This window comes from Entelurus aequoreus, linkage group LG28 (genome assembly GCF_033978785.1).
Source record: "Entelurus aequoreus isolate RoL-2023_Sb linkage group LG28, RoL_Eaeq_v1.1, whole genome shotgun sequence".
Taxonomy (NCBI): Eukaryota; Metazoa; Chordata; class Actinopteri; order Syngnathiformes; family Syngnathidae; genus Entelurus; species Entelurus aequoreus.
This window is the reverse complement of record NC_084758.1, coordinates 31,152,648-31,169,884: the sequence shown is the minus strand read 5'-3', so window position 1 is coordinate 31,169,884 and position 17,237 is coordinate 31,152,648. Positions and strand designations below refer to the sequence as shown.

At 39.2% G+C, this 17,237-nt stretch overlaps 1 protein-coding gene across 1 annotated transcript in view; it reads left to right on the top strand.

Moving 5' to 3' along the window:
* Window positions 1–13,499: 13,499 nt before the first annotated feature.
* The window catches only part of gpm6aa (glycoprotein M6Aa), a 50,815-nt gene continuing 47,077 nt past the window's right edge, over window positions 13,500–17,237 (top strand). Inside the window, exon 1 of the mRNA XM_062039819.1 lies at window positions 13,500–13,838. Coding sequence (XP_061895803.1) covers window positions 13,802–13,838 — 37 coding nt within the window. The 5' untranslated portion in view covers window positions 13,500–13,801. The remainder of the gene's footprint in view (window positions 13,839–17,237) is intronic.

Below are 17,237 nucleotides of genomic sequence, written 5' to 3'. Positions count from 1 at the left end.
ATAATCCGCAAATAATGTGCCGTTGTCGAGTGTCGGTGCTGTCTAGAGCGCGGCAGAGTAACCGTGTAATACTCTTCCATATCAGTAGGTTGCAGCAGGCAGCTAATTGCTTTGTAGATGTCGGGAACATGGTTTGTCGTAGCGTGCAGGTAAAAAGGTATCGAACGCTTAAACCAAAAATAAACTAAAGGCGAGTGCCGCTAAGAAAAGGCATTGAAGCTTAGGGATGGCTATGCAAAACCAAACTAAAACTGAACTGGCTGCAACGTAAACAAAAACAGAATGCTGGACGACAGCAAAGACTTACAGCGTGTGGAGAAGACGGCGTCCACAAAGTACATCCGTACATGACATGACAATCAACAATGTTCCCTCAAAGAAGGATAGCATCTGCAGAACTTAAACAGTGTTGATTGCCAAAAAAAAGCAGATGCGGGGAATAGCGCTCAAATGAATACATGAAACTGCTACCGGAAAATACCAACAACACAGGAAAAGCCACCAAAATAGGAGCGCAAGACAAGAACTAAAACACTACACACAGGAAAACGTCAAAAACCTCAAAATAAGTCAGGGCGTGATGTGACAGGTGGTGACACTACACGTACTTTGAGACAAGAGCTATAGTGATAGATGCTTGGTTATGCTTTAAAATCATACCCAACAATTGCAAAAACGACTTTTTATTGTCAAAATCGGCAACAAAAACAGAATGCTGGACGACAGCAACGACTTACAGCGCGTGGAGCAGACGGCGTCCACAAAGTACATCCGTACATGACAATCAACAATGTCCCCACAAAGAAGGATAGCATCCGCACAACTTAAATATTTTTGATTGCTAAAACAAAGCAGGTGCGGGGAATAGCGTTCAAGGAAGACATGAAACTGCTACAGGGAAATACCAAAAAAAGAGAAAAAGCCACCGGAATAGGAGCGCAAGACAAGAACTTAAACACTACCCACGGGAAAACGTCAAAAACCTCAAAATAAGTCAGGGCGTGATGTGACAGGTGGTGACAGTACACCTACTTTGAGACAAGAGCTATAGTGATGCGTGCTTGGTTATGCTTTAAATTAATACCCAACAATTGCAAAAACGACTTTTTATTGTCAACTGAGTTTAGTTTTTTAATGATTTCTGCTGGTGGTGTGCCTCCGCATTTTTTCAATGAATAAAATGTGCCTTGGCTCAGAAAAGGTTGAAAAACACTGTTTTTTAATAAATGACAGGAATTTTTACAGGGAACAAATTCCTGGTTGCTTTGTTCTCCGCTTGTAATAAAAATATGATGGCCCATTTTCCCTGACACTTCAAGTGGCTCTAGTGGCAGCATTAATACAGTAAACTTCAGACTATTAGCCGCTACTTTGTCCCTACGCTTTGTACCCTGCGGCTTATAAAACGGTGCGGCTAAATAATTGATATTTCTTCGATGACGGCCAGAATGCAAAATGCAAATAGTTAAAAAAAACAAAAAAACAAGCAAAAACGCTGAAAAGGTGTGTTATTGTCCGTGCTATGGCGCCATCTTTTGAATGAGTTCACTCACTGCAGGTCCTGTTTACACTCAAACTTTTAATTTGAAGTACTAGTGCCGTTCCGTCTCCTAGTTGTCTGTAGCTTTTCGACTCATATGAATTCTTCATTTATCACTCCAAACGTTTGTAAGTTTTACAATATAACTAAAACAATGCGTACTTACTAAACCGTCCCATGTGTAATGTCTCTAGGGGTGTTTTGATACATATTTGTATGTGATTTTATAATGTAATCAAGCTAGTATCGTTAGCATTAGCAAATATCATGGACAAAGATAAGACCTTATGGAGGAAAGTTATGTGGTCAGATGAAACAAAAATTGAGCTGTTTGGCCACAATATGCAATAAGTTGGGAGGAGAAAAGTTCAGGACTTTAATCCCAGGAACACCATCCCTACCATCAAGCAGGATGGTGTTAGTATTATGATCTGGGCCCATAATAAATTCATAAAAGAAGCAAACTTCATGAATGTTTTTTGTGACCAACAAGTATGTGCTCCAATCACTCTATCACAACAAAATAAGAGTTGTAGAAATGATTGGAAACTCAAGACGGCCATGAAATATGTTCTTTACAAGTGTATGTACACTTTTGACCACGACTGTATCTGCATCTTACAATCTGGTGCGACTAATAAATCGTAAAAAAACTGTTTCCCATAAAATTGAGTGGGTTTGGCTTATATACCGGTGCACTCTATAGTCCGGAAAATACGATGCTTGTTTTGCAAAGCAAAAGGTACTAGTTCAAATCCTGGTCGTAGATAACGTAGCAAGGTCTCCAGATTTATTTTTCAATGATCCTAAAATTGTTATTTTGCACAAAAATTTATTATTCAGCAATTTATTTCTCATGAATTTGTTGTAGTACAAAACCAAAAAATATTAATTTAAAGTTGTATTAAATAAGTATACAATTCTTTTAACATATAAACATGTGGGGGAAAATATTATCATGGGAAGGGGGCTCCTCCAAGTAAAATTCTACTTACCCAATTTCGTAATAGTTTAGTAATTTTAGTAACCCAAAGGTGTAAAAAGCATAAACAGAAAATTACAGGGTTTTAACACTTTTCATGAATGACCATGACTTTTACAAAGCATTTTACTGATTCTCTATTTTAAAAAAAAAAGCTATTTTATATCAAACAGACCCTGGATAATTAATTATCATAACACTTAGATACATTTTCTCATGTTTCAGTTCCAACATTTTAGTCCATCACTCAGCCTCACGTATAAATCTTTTTAGTGGACAATTTGTGATGAAGGCTTTTGTCAAACATCAGTGGACGTGCTATTTATTGGGACACTTATGACAGTACGACTTTAGTTCATATTATAAGATTGTTTTATAAACATCTCCCCAATGCCTAACTGGTTTAATTTCACATTTCCGGGACTTATGCAGATCCAAAATACAGAACAATGGGTACCAACAGGTAAAAAAGTTGATTTTACATAATAGGGCTCCTTTAAAAAGCAGAGCAAGCTCAAAAGCATCGGCACACTTGTTCTCACCACAGTTATATTTCACTGCAATCTAACTGTCTGGTAACAAGGCAGCGAAAAGAAAGCTTGTGTCCTCGGATGACTCGAATAAGTGGCATGAATTCACACATTTTAGTGCCCACAGTATCTCGGTTCTGAGGGCTTTTTTTTTCATTTATTTATTTATTTTTCAGAAACGCTCAAAGGTGCCTGCTTTGTTGCTATGGAAACTGTAGTAGTGTTTCTGGCGGCCCTCACAGCACGAGCGTTCATTTTTCCCCCTTTCAAGTGGCCAACGAGTGCTGCCTCGCCCATATTTGAAAATATCAAATATTTTACAGCACAGTTTGCATTTAGCATATTTTTCAGACATTTTTCCCCACTCATAGAACCCTGCGGCTTATTAAACACTTTGAATAATTTATGGATTTTTCTTTGCTGATGGTCATAATGAATGTTTTGTATTCAACAATAAGTTTTCAACGGACACTAAAAAGGTGTGTTGTTGTTTGTGCTATGGCGCCATCGTTTGGACGAGTTCCCTCCTCACTGCAGGTGTTGCGGATGCGGGTTTAAAATGTACTTCCTGTTTTAATGCCATTAAACCGGAAGTAAAACCATCCATAGCGTTTCTACTAGTGTGGATTCTTCATTCACTATGTTATACAATATAACTAAAACAATTCTTACTTACTAAACCGTCCCATGTGTGATGTCAGTAGGAGTGTGTTCATGCATATTTGTACGCACTATATAGGGACGGGCACCGTTCACATTTCAATCGATACTTGGGAATCGATACCTGTGTCGTACAGTACCACATCTGCGGCCCCTTCCAAGGTTCCTGGGATTAAAGGCCTCGCCTTTTCTCCTCCAAACATATTGCTGGGTATTGTGGCCAAACTGCTCAATTGTGGTTTCATCTGACCTTACATGGACAAATATAAGACCTTCTGGGGGAAAGTTCTGTGGTCAGATGAAACAAAAATTTAGCTGTTTAGCCACAAAAAGGCCTTTAATCCCAGGAGCACCAAGCCTACCGTCAGGCATGGTGGTGGTATAATTATACTCTGGGCCTGTTTTGCTGCCAATGGAACTGGTGCTTTACAGAGAGTAAATGGGACAATGAAAAAGGAGGATTACCTCCAAATTCTTCAGGACAAGCTAAAATCATCAGCCCGGAGGTTGGGTCTTGGGCGCAGTTGGGTGTTCCAACAGGACAATGACCCCAAACACACGTCAAAAGTGGTCAAGGAATGGCTAAACCAGGCTAGAATGAAGGTTTTAGAATGGCCTTCCCAAAGTCCTGACTTAAACGTGTGGACAATGCTGAAGAAACAAGTCCATGTCAGAAAACCAACACATTTAGCTGAACTGCACCAATTTTGTCAAGAGGAGTGGTCAACAATTCAGCCAGAAGCTTGTGGATGGCTACCAAAAGCGCCTTATTGCAGTGAAACTTGCCAAGGGACATGTAAGCAAATATTAACATTGCTGTATGCAGTGTTGGGACTAACGCGTTACTAAGTAACGCGTTACTGTAACGGCGTTAGTTTCGGCAGTAACTAGTAATCTAACGCGTTATTTTTTATATGCAGTAACTCAGTTACCGTTACTGCATGATGCGTTACTGCGTTATTTTACGTTATTTTTATGTAGTATCGGCTAGAAACAGAAGATCTGAGTGTGTTTTATTGGAGCGCTCCGGTGGAAAATAAGAGGCGTGCTTTCTGTGGGTGGGGGAAAGCACGCCTCCCCTCAGGGGAGACGTTCCTCCAGAGCCGTAATTCGGGGCTAACAACCTTCACTTTACCCGGAAGTGGGTCTTTACAGCTGAGGGTGAATGACGAGACCGGCGGTTTGTTGCAACTTTGTGACTTTATTGGACGCAGCCATCCACCAAGCCTGAACACCTGCACGCACTCGCTGTCGCCGCTCCCTCACCTCTCTCGCCCACTCACTCACTGACGTCACTCACCTCACATGTTGTCATATCTTAAAGGGCCACACACACACACACACACACACACACATACGCTACTCTCATAACAACTAACAAGACATCATGGTGAAGCCAGAAGTCGAGTTTTTTAACATGGAGACATTCTCATTACTTTTCTTTTGTCGAGCACAAAGAAAATAACATTTTAGTTAAATGTAAGTTGTGTCTTGGATCAAAGATCCTATCTACTTAGAGTTAAAGTTAAAGTGCCATTATGTTGCAGCTATTTAAAATAGTTTTGTCAATTTTTTCTGGCCTGAAATAAATTGGCCCTTTGAAACATATCTTTGTCTTTGTGTGTTGTATGTAGACCACATTGTTTGTGTGTTGTATGTAGACCACATTGTTTGTGTGTTGTATGTAGACCACATTGTTTGTGTGTTGTATGTAGACCACATTGCTTTCTGAGTTCAGTGATGCAAATGCATGTCAAGTTGATCAACAGATGGTATTATTCTCCAGTGCAATAACAGTACTGAAATGAAGGCTAAAAGGGCATTAATGAGAGCCTTAAAAAAAAGGGTGAAAAAAGAAGTAACTAAATAGTTACTTTTCACAGTAACGCATTACTTTTTGGTGTAAGTAACTGAGTTAGTAACTGAGTTACTTTTGAAATAAAGTAACTAGTAATTGTAACTAGTTACTGGTTTTCAGTAACTAACCCTACACTGGCTGTATGTATACTTTTGACCCAGCACATTTGCTCACATTTTCAGTAGAGCCATAATAAATTCATAAAAGAAGCAAACTTCATGAATGTTTTTTGTGACCAACAAGTATGTGCTCCAATCACTCTATCACAAAAAAATAAGAGTTGTAGAAATGATTGGAAACTCAAGACAGCCATGACATTATGTTCTTTACAAGTGTATGTACACTTTTGACCACGACTGTATGTATACATATAGAAACATATATATAATGGGTTATAAATGATAAATGGGTTATACTTGTATAGCGCTTTTCTACCTTCAAGGTACTCAAAGCGCTTTGACAGTATTTCCACATTCACACATTCACACACACATTCACACACTGATGGAGGGAGCTGCCATGCAAGGCGCTACCAGCACCCATCAGGAGCAAGGGTAAAGTGTCTTGCCCAAGGACACAACGGACATGACTAGGATGGTAGAAGGTGGGGATTGAACCCCAGTAACCAGCAACCCTCCGATTGCTGGCACGGCCACTCTACCAACTTCGCCACGCCGTCCCCATATATATATACATATATATATATATATATATACATATATATATATATATATATACATATATATACATATATATATATATATATATACATATATATATATATATATATATACATATATATATATATATATATATATATATATATATATATATATATATATATATACGGCTCCAATTCAATGAGAGAGTCCGCATTATACCTTTATGGAGTCATGTTTCCATGAACACCATCACGTTTGATTCCATGCACTCGGAAAAAATTGTGCTCCTCCATTTTCTTCTTTAGCGATCGGACATCGGTGTGTAGCACTCCCTCTACATCGTCGTCTTCGCCTAGCTGCTTGTATTTCCACATCATTGGACCGAGGTACAGCAGTGTGGTTTTGGAGTAACTGTGGCAGTTTCGTCATTTTGATAATTGTTTTGTTTATATTATAATGTGTAACATTTGAATGATGATAACTGAATGTGTTGTGGCAGTTGCGGACGTCACCAACTCAGGAGTTTGAAGGGAACACGTGCAAATGAACTGCCAACGTGAGAATGCTAAACAGGAAGTGCTTATAGTTTAATGGCTTTGTAAATACACTGAGACAAAGTCTAAGTTCATTGTGTTCTTTGTGGTGTTTTTAAAAATGCACCATTCTTTTCCTCAGAATGTTCAAATGTTTTCAGAATGTGCTTGTTCTATTTTTGGTTAACAAGCTAAAACAAAGCAAGCAATCTGAAATTGTCTTTATTTTTTTTAGGTTATTATGCCAGGATTTTACCTCTCTGGCCCACCTAGGAACAGATTTTCCTCCATTCGGCCCCTGAACTAAAATGAGTTTGACACCTCTGTTGTAGAACCCTGTGCTCTGAAACCAAATTGCCAAATGGCCGATACTCGTTCATTTTTTCACCTCGTTTTTATATAATAGTTCCGCTGGACTGACATATATTTGCACTGCACTTCTACTCCAGTCCTGCAGGTGGCGATGATGCACCTTTGTGATTTTGTTTTTTAATGTATTTATTATGCCATAGCACTTTAATCACAATGTCTTTTTTGGTCTATTAGGTATTATATTTTATTGTTCTACAGTGTGCCTGGTGATCGTTTGTGGGTTTTTAAATGTTTTTATGTTTTATATGATTTGTGTTTGCTTGCTTCATTATGTCCTGACGCTGAATTACAAATGTCTGCACAAATATTTTACCTCCGGGTACCATTAAAGAAACCTTGAACCTTTAAGTGGATGCGTCAACTGCCCCACACTGTGCATAGTCGGCTAATTATCCCCAATGCAAGCAGACTGTAACGTTGAGGACACAAATCCCTAAAAAGGTTACATGGAAATTGCGCTTTGTGAATTATAAATAATCCCAAAATATCTAGACGTTTACGTCAGCTTGGTTCTTGTGAAATATTTGAAAAAAAATCGAGTGATTTCAAGGGAAGTCCAGTCTGGCTGCTTAATTAAAGTGATACATTAAAAAGGCACTCAATGTTTGACAGTATGAAGCTGAACATGGGCATGAATTATTTGTTAGGCGGTATTTAAATATTGATTCAACATTAATAAGTGATGGTAATAATTTTTCCCCCCAAATTGCATCAGCATGCTTGGCAAATATCGTGCCGTGCTATTTTAGTGTCATTGTCATTTTTGTGCACTCGCACCACCCCCACCTACCCAACGCCTGTCCATCTGTCCGTCCATCTGTCCGTCAGCTAACACGGCTCATCTTGCTCATATCCACTTTGTCTTGTGTGGACTTTAAGAGGCGCCAAGACCCAGGTAGTGTTTTACGTCCACCACTATCGTAACCCATAGCCTGATAGACATACCGTATCTTCGGGACTATAAGGCACACTTAAAATCATTTTTTTCCCCTCAAAACTCGACAGTGCGCCTTGTAACTAATGTACGGAATAATTCTGGTTTTGCTTACCGACCTCGAAGCTATTTTATTTGGTACATGGTGTAATGATAAGTGTGACCAGTAGATGGCAGTCAATGAAGCCGCACCGCTTGATGGATTGTCGGCGCATTAAACATAGGAGTTTTATTATGGTGTGTGTATAAGGTAAGACATATTATTATCTGGCATTTTGTTTCGCAATATTATGCAAAGGCAACTTTTCTTACCTTCTGGTACCTGCTGATCTGTATTTGGGATCTGCATAAATCCTGAAAAATCTGCCTTTGTCAATAAGCTTCTTCTTTTTCTCTATCTTCTTGTTATGGGACATTCATCCTCCACTGTTGCCATTTCTAATATAAAGTAGTGTAAAGTTATTACTTATATCTGTCAGTAAACTCACCATGAAAGCGCTAAAACATACCGGTGTAGTGAGTTTACATTATTCACCCAAGGAACTTTAGTTATTAGAGTTCCGGTCGGACGGGTTTTCACGGGACACCTAGTTGTTGTTTCCGGATGAGGAGATGCTGCTCCGTTATTGATTGAAGTAAAGTCTGAATGTCATTAAAACAGTTAGCGCCATCTTTTGACACTTCTTCCACTCCCGTCCTTGCACGCTACACCGCTACAACAAAGATGACCGGGAGAAGACGCTGTCGAAGCTGAGCCACGTCGTTTTGTTTCGCAAATTTTATGCAAAAGAAACTTTTCTTAACTTCTGGTACCTGCTGATCTGTATTTGGGATCTGCATAAGTCCTGAAAAATTGCGCGCCTCCGCCTTTGTAGTCTGTGCCGTAGTCAATAGGCTTTTTCTTTTTCTCTATCTTCTTGTTATGGGACATTCATCCTCCACTGTTGCCATTTCTAATATAAAGTAGTGTAAAGTTCTTACTTATATCTGTCAGTAAACTCGCCATGAAAGCACTAAAACATACCGGTGTAGTGAGTTTACATTATTCACCCAAGGAACTTAAGTTCTTAGAGAGTTGCGGTCGGACGGTTTTTCACGGGACACACTTCCGGCGGATGAGGAGATGCTGCTCCGTTATTGATGGAAGTAAAGTCTGAATGGCATTAAAACAGTTAGCGCCATCTTTTGACACTTCTTCCACTCACGTCCTTGCACGCTACACCGCTACAACAAAGATGGCGGGGAGAAGACGCTGCCGAAGGTGAGCCACGTAAATAAGACCGCCGACAAAAATGGCGCATCCTGAAGCGACTGTCAGAAAGCGACGTGAAGATGATCTGTAAAACATCATCTATGCAACATTTTGAGCAAAGAACCACCATTACATGTTATGTAATGGTGGTTACAAAGTGACAGATCGTCAAAGGAAGTATTTTCCATTAAGAAAAAAAATCTGGTGCGCCTTATATATGAAAAAAGATAGAAAATAGACCATTCATCGGCAGTGCGCCTTATAATACGGTAATAATAATGTCACACAAAATTGTACAATTTTAAATTTTAACAAAATGAGTCCACAAACGTGGCGGGAATACTGCTGCTGCAAATGTCTGCTATATTTTAGATTCTGTTTTTCAGTCACAATTGTAAAGTAATTGAGAACTGAATTTCAGAGTTCAACCAAAATGTTCAACAATAAAACGTCTCTAAAGTCACACCAGATCTCGATACAACTGCCAAGTCCTGAGTTAAGCGACTCTTTGCTCTACTTTGTGGTGTTTCAGTTAAACTTCTTTTTACACTTGTACGACGAATATAACTTTACAACAAGTGGGAAGTGGGGGAAAGTCGCGCAAGATGACGTCACTGTCTAATTTGCACAATTGGTCATGCAAAAAACGTGAAAAGCACATTCCAGTCATTGAAATTGTGAGTTCAAAAACCACAAAAAAAATTCTCTAAATATTGTGACCACGTCGCAATGTTGGCAACACCGATCCTTCTTGCTATGTCTTCTTATTCTCTGGCAGACCAGTACGCGTGACGATCTGTCACTTCATTTCTGTTTGTGCTTCCTTGTCTTGTGTTTACTTCCGATCAGTGCTCTTATTTAGTTTCTATGTCCTTCTTGTCCCGCTGAGCGCTGTTTTTCCCCTCACCTGCTGTTGATTGGCAGCCAGTCCACACCTGGTGCCAATCAACAAACAGGCTTCCATTTATGCCAGCCTCGCGCGCTCCTCAGGGCTCGAGGATTGATTTATGTTTGTAGAACCTACATGCACGACTGCTTCTTTGTTTGCCGACATTAAAATCCTCTTACCTGATTGCCATTCTCCTGGTTCCTGCATCTTGGGGTCACTACAACTGCAGCCACGCGACTTCCTGACATAATCCTCGAGCCCTGAGAAGCGCGCGAGGCTGTTGATTGGCACCCGGAGTGGACCAAATGCCAATCAACAGCAGGTGAGGGGAAAAACAGCGCTCAGCGGGACAATCAGGAAAAAGAAACAAAATAAGAGCACTGATCGGAAGTAAACACAAAACAAGGAAGCACAAACAGAAATGAAGTGACAGATCGTCACAGTATGGTCCATATGAGGTGTGTTCGGAAGAAGAGTTACGATGCCATCTACTGACAAAAGACATTCTAATGTAATGCGAGGTCGAACATCCATCCATTTTCTACCGCTTGTCCCGAACAGTTAGCGCCAAATAGCCCTGGGCAATATAGCCTAAAAAAAAAAAAACTCAGATTTTTTCATCAAAAAATGTAGTTAAGATTTTCATCCGATTTGTTTCCCTTGCTTTTTAAGGAAACTAATAAATACAAACACCCAAGATAATTCAAAACAAGTTTTGCTTTTTCTTTTGGATCAAAAACTAGTTATTTGAAATGATCTTCTTACTCTTACTCTTAGCTAAATTCTATTTTGTATAATGTTTTTCTTTTTAGACCAAATATATATATATGCTATAATCAGGCATGTGATTTCAAATGAATGAAAAAGACTGAAAATAAATAAATCTTGCATTTTCCTTTTTTAATTCTGCTTTAATGGATTGTGCCTTGGATTTTATAGCCAATGTCTGTCTCTTCAACTCTCTCTCCACTTCTAACTGCTCCCAAATGCAAAAATTATAAAGAGTACAAACAATGTTTATTCTATTAGCTAACATCCTTTATCTGAATAGCCATGTGTGGTTTATAGCATGAAATAACAAATATCTTGCAGTCATGTTTGTTTATGTTTCAAAATGATTCAACTTTTCAATGTCAAAATACAAACAGTAGAAATAATGAACAACATGTCAGCAAAGGTCTTGTTCTAAAACACTCATGAAAATGAAATGAACGTTTGTGCACTCTTCCCCCATAGGAGCCCCGTCTGATGTCGACTTTTTTGTACTCATCCTCCCCCAGCGTCTACCTTTTTCCCACCTTTTACGGGGGCCAACGGAGACCCCCGGACTGTTGAACAACTTAAACTGTACATCAAGCAAGAATGGGAAATAATTCCACCTGAAAAGCTTCAAAAATGTGTCTCCTCAGTTTCCAAAGGTTTACTGAGTGTTGTTAAAGGGAAAGGCCATGTAACACCGTGGTAAAAATGCCCCTGCTGCCATTAAATCCTATAATAATGATTATTTTCTACAACAAAAAAATATGTTTCTCAGTGTGAACATGAAATATCTTGTCTTTGCAGTCTATTCAATTGAATATAAGTTGAAAAGGATTTGCAAATCATTGTATTCTGTTTTTATTTACCATTTACACAACGTGCCAACTTCACTCGTTTTGGGTTTTGTACTTGTGTGGATTCTTCATTCATCACTCCAAGCAACATTTGTAAGTTTTACAATATAACTAAAACAATTTGTACTTACTAAACCGTCCAATGCGTGATGTCAGTATAAGTGTTTTCATACATATTTGTACGCGCTCTCTCGGGATGGGCACCGTTCCCATTTTAACCGATACCTGGGAATCGATACCTGTGCCGTACAGTACCGCATCTGCGGCCCCTTCCAAGGTTTCTCGTTGTCCCAGTGGGTTTAGTTCTTTCTTGCCCTGATCAGAGTCGAGGATGTCGTCGTGATTTGTGCGGCCCTTTGAGGCATGTGTTATTAAGAGCTATAGAAAAAAATGTTGATTGATTGATTGACATACTAAAACGTTTCTAAAACTCTCTTGAGAGGTAGAAGGGTCTCAGTGACAGATATAGAAGTTCTATATGAATATATACAGTCGCGGCCAAAAGTTTACATACACTTGTAAAGAACATCATGTCATGTTTGTCTTGAGTTTCCAATCATTTCTACAACTCTTATTTTTTTGTGATAGAGTGATTGGAGCACATACTTGTTGGTCACAAAAAACATTCATGAAGTTTGCTTCTTTTATGAATTTATTATGCGTCTACTGAAAATGTGAGCAAATCTGTAACAAATGTTAATATTTGCTTACATGTCCCTTGGCAAGTTTCACTGCAATAAGGCGCTTTTGGTAGCCATCCACAAGCTTCTGCTTGAATTTTTGACCACTCCTCTTGACAAAATTGGTGCAGTTCAGCTAAATGTGTTGGTTTTCTGACACGGACTTGTTTCTTCAGCATTGTCCACACGTTTAAGTCAGGACTTTGGGAAGGCCATTCTAAAACCTTCATTCTAGCCTGATTTAGCCATTCCTTTACCACTTTTGACGTGTATTTGGGGTCATTGTCCTGTTGGAACACCCAACTGCGCCCAAGACCCAAGGCTGATGATTTTGGGTTGTCCTGAAGAATTTCGAGGTAATCCTCCTTTTTCATTGTCCCATTTACTCTCTGTAAAGCACCAGTTTTATTGGCAGCAAAACAGGCCCAGAGCATAATACTACCACCACCATGCTTGACGGTAGACGTGGTGTTCCTGGTATTAAGGGCCTCGCCTTTTCTCCTCCAAACAGCTCAATATTTGTCTCATCTGACCACAGAACTTTCCTCCAGAAGGTCTTATCTTTGTCCATGTGATGTCAGACGAAACAAAAATTGAGCTGATTGGCCACAATACCCAGCATTATGTTTGGAGGAGAACCTTTAATCCCAGGAACACTATTCCTACCGTGAAGCATGGTGGTGGTATAGCTGTAGAAGTAAATGTTGATTGATTGAGTGACGTACTAAAACGTTTCTAAAAGTCTCTTGGGAGGTAGAAGGGTCTCAGTGACAGCCTCGGAGTCATGCACAGACCATAATGCACACGTCATCAGTGCTGCTACAATACAATGCGTAGGACTAATGCGATTAGGAAATCAGCTGCTCCCCCTCACCGCCCTCTTTTCTTTAAGGGGAGACGTTGCATCAATGGTCGGCCTTCACCGTTCTGCGACAGTTTCTTGTCTTTTTTTGTAGGGGTCCCGTCTCGAGGCTCGTTCCTCGTTGCAGTCTTTCACATCCCCTCATTTCACCTGCCTTGTCGACCCCTCCCTCCTTCCCCCAATCACACATGCGCTTTACCCGCTTCACAGAGACCACCCTCTCCACTCCACAGACCAACCCCCCCCTCTCTCTCCCTACCAAGGAGGTTTTTCAGCGCTGGTCTCGACAGTGTGCGATGGACAGTATCACGGAGCCTCAGTGATTATTCGCACGGATGCTTGACGGAGACCTGAGCTGACATCACTCATTTTTTTGTGGAGTATTTGGCATAAACACTTTTTTTGTTTGCGGCTCAATCAACACAGCAAGCACTATGGAAGAAGACATGGACGAGGGGCAGACCCAGAAAGGTAGAATCACATCTGATTGTGCATGATACTTTCGGAATACATATTCAAATATAGGAGCAGGGTAAGAATAAGAGCAGCAGCTGTTAGTGCGCTTCCTTTGTCCGTTGAGTGTTCACACTCCATCAAGAGTGTGCATGTGCTGGGTTTGGGTCGTCAGAGGGGTGTGAACCGGGGGGGCTGGACCGCCTTTGTTTGCTTAATAAGGCGTCCATGCATTTTTGCAGGCACATTTTTAATCCATCAGTACCGGCTGCAGACTATTGCAACCCAATGTTGCAACAATATTCTTTTTTTTGCAAATATATTGGATTGAATTTTCCAGTTAAAATCACATTTGACAATCATACTTTGCTCACTCAGACCCTTCCTACATGCACACATCCACACTCACATGCACACTCGAGGAGAGAGGTGCACTTGGGCTTTAACAACTCAAAGGTTTACGGTATGGACATTATTAGAAAAAGTACCCAGATATTGTATATATCCATCCATCCTGCACTGGCTCGGGATCAGCAGACGATCTAGACCATAGCAAGATGGATAAATATTATTCGGGCATCAAGGACCCTCAGGAAGTGATCACTAGATCACCTCCCGGGGACCTCTCCACTTAAAAAAGAAGAAGAAAGTCACATTCGCGTGGCTTGATCAGATGCAAAAAATAAAATAAAATAAAAATCACAAAAAAAAAGCAAGTCAAACGTGACAAAACCATACCAAAAGTGACACAAAAAAGCAATGGTAGTGTGGGAACAATAGGAAAAAAATAATAACAATGATAAAAAATATTATTGCAACAATATTCTAACTTGATGCAGCTTTTCTCTGCTCGGACGGTTATGAAAACCATGCGAGGATACACCGCACAGTAGACGCAGGACAACATATTAGCATATTAGCGTCTAATGTTGACGTTTTGGACTTTAAAACCGGGGCGTCCAAGCTTTTCACCACTAAGGGCCTCACACTGGAAAGTGCAGAGGCCATTATGACATCAGGATTTTTATTTTGTAAAAAAAAATACAAAATGCTCTAATCTACGGTTGTCCTGATACCAGTACCAAATTGTATCTCGATACGTTTGGATACTTTTTTTATATGAAGAGGACCACAAAAAAATGTCATTATCTGCGTTATTTGAACTACAAATCTTATGATATATTAAACATATATTTCTTGTTGCAACCAAAGAATAATTTTGTCCTTAAATAAGATAGTGAACATACAAAACAACTGCTTTTTTAGTAGTAAGTAAACAAACAAAGGCTCCTAATTAGTCTGCTGACATATTGTGTCATTTATCTACCTATTATTTGGTAAAACTGGATGGTTTATCTATCATGATTCATTTACTGTTAATATCTGCTTACTTTCTGTTTCAACATGTTCTATCTGCACTTCTGTTAAAAAGTAATAAGCACTTATTCTTCTGTTGTTACATAATTTTGCTATCAAATTCTGCTATCAATCCGATACCAAGTACCCTGTAAACCTGAATGCTCAAAATAACTAATTAGAGTAAGTAGTGTAAACTTAAAAAGTTGTTAAAAGTTGTGCTTACTTAAAAATGTTGAGTGTAACATTTTCCTTCTTTTTAAATGTATTAAACATGTTATTTTTAGTTAATATTAACTTGTTTGCAGATTATGTAACTGCTACTTAAAATAATTAACTCACAGTTACTTAAAACTCAGTGGATTAAACTTAATTATTTTGAAAGTACAAATTATTAAATCGAATCAAGAATAAATTAGGAATGAATCAATCGCATTATAGATTTGTATTGTTATTATACTCTGTGTGTGTATGTATATATACATTTTTACATGCACGCACACACACACACACACACACACACACACACACACACACACACACACACACACACACACACACACACACACACACACACACACACACACACACACAGGAAGTGTTTTTATTTTGTAGCATTTGCATGCACTTCCTCTTCAGGCAGCAGACACGAGGAGGAACATTTTTGAGTTGGCTTAATTGGTAAGTTTAATTCAATTATAATTTAAAAGTACATCTAACATAAACTCCAAATATTTACGATCTGATAAACTCAAATATTTGAGTATATGAACTCAAAAAATACGTGGCAACTGATTGATTGCCTCACTTTTTTTGAGTTCTGCTTACTTTTACGGGTTTACAGTGTAGTTAGGGCAGGGGTGTCAAACGTACGGCCCGCGAACAAGTTTTATCCGGCCCGCGTGATGAGTTTGCCAAGTATAATAATTAGCTGATTCATTTATTTATTTTTTTAACAAAAGAAACCGCCGTAATCATTGTAGTATCGACTATATACGCTCTTGTACTTGGTATCGTTACAGTGGATATTTCTATAGATCCACCCAAACTCCAGTGTTTTTCTGAGGCAGTATAGTACCAATTTTAATTCATTAGCACCGCGGTACTTTATTAGTACCGGTTTATTTTACAAACCTGCTACAAACAGACACTAGATATTTAACGATACAACTTGGTGATAGCTTTGTGTTATAGGTGGTATTATTATTAGGTTTTGGTATCAAAATGCCAAGTATTTCACATCACATTACTTCTTTTTTTCAATCAAAGTTTACTTACATAGCCCTAAATCACGAGTGTCTCAAAGGGCTGCACAAGTCACAACGACATCCTCGGCTCAGATCCCACATCAGTTTTTGTTTGATTTTATTTCGACAATTCACGACGAACCAACAAAACCCGGGCTGCGGGCCGCAAATGGCCCCCGTGCCGCACTTTGGACACCCCTGTTCTAAAACGTTCGCAGATTGAATTGCTTCATGGAACCTGAAGGTGGCGCTCATACAAAAAAATGTGCAAACTCGACATTAACAATGAACCAACATCAGTAAGACAGAATCTATGTGCAAAAAAACTAAACAATGAAATAACATTTATCTCCATATTTGTATTATTTTTATTGCGGACAAAAAAAGGAAAAATATACTTGCTTTTTTGTAGAGAGCAATGAAAATATTTGTACTAATATATTTATTAATAAACATTTTTTTTCCGGCTTTTGTTAAGTTAAATGTCGTGACAGGTTTGCTTGGCAAACATGAACTGGAGCGGTTGCCATGGCGCTGGTCAAGAGTGATCATTATCATTATCACCTCCCACTAATAATTACGTGTCAGCAACACCAGAATAGCTCGACAGAGCAGAGAATGGGGGAAGGAAACTGCAGGAATAAGCCGTTGCAGACAACCACAATGTATGCCACTGGGCACTTCATGGATTTTCCTACACTGTATGTGCCGATTAATAAAGGATAACAGGTGAAGCAGACCAAATATGTCACAACCTCATCAACACATCAGAAGGAAATCAACTTTTCAGCCAATGGACACAGCTTTCTTGAAC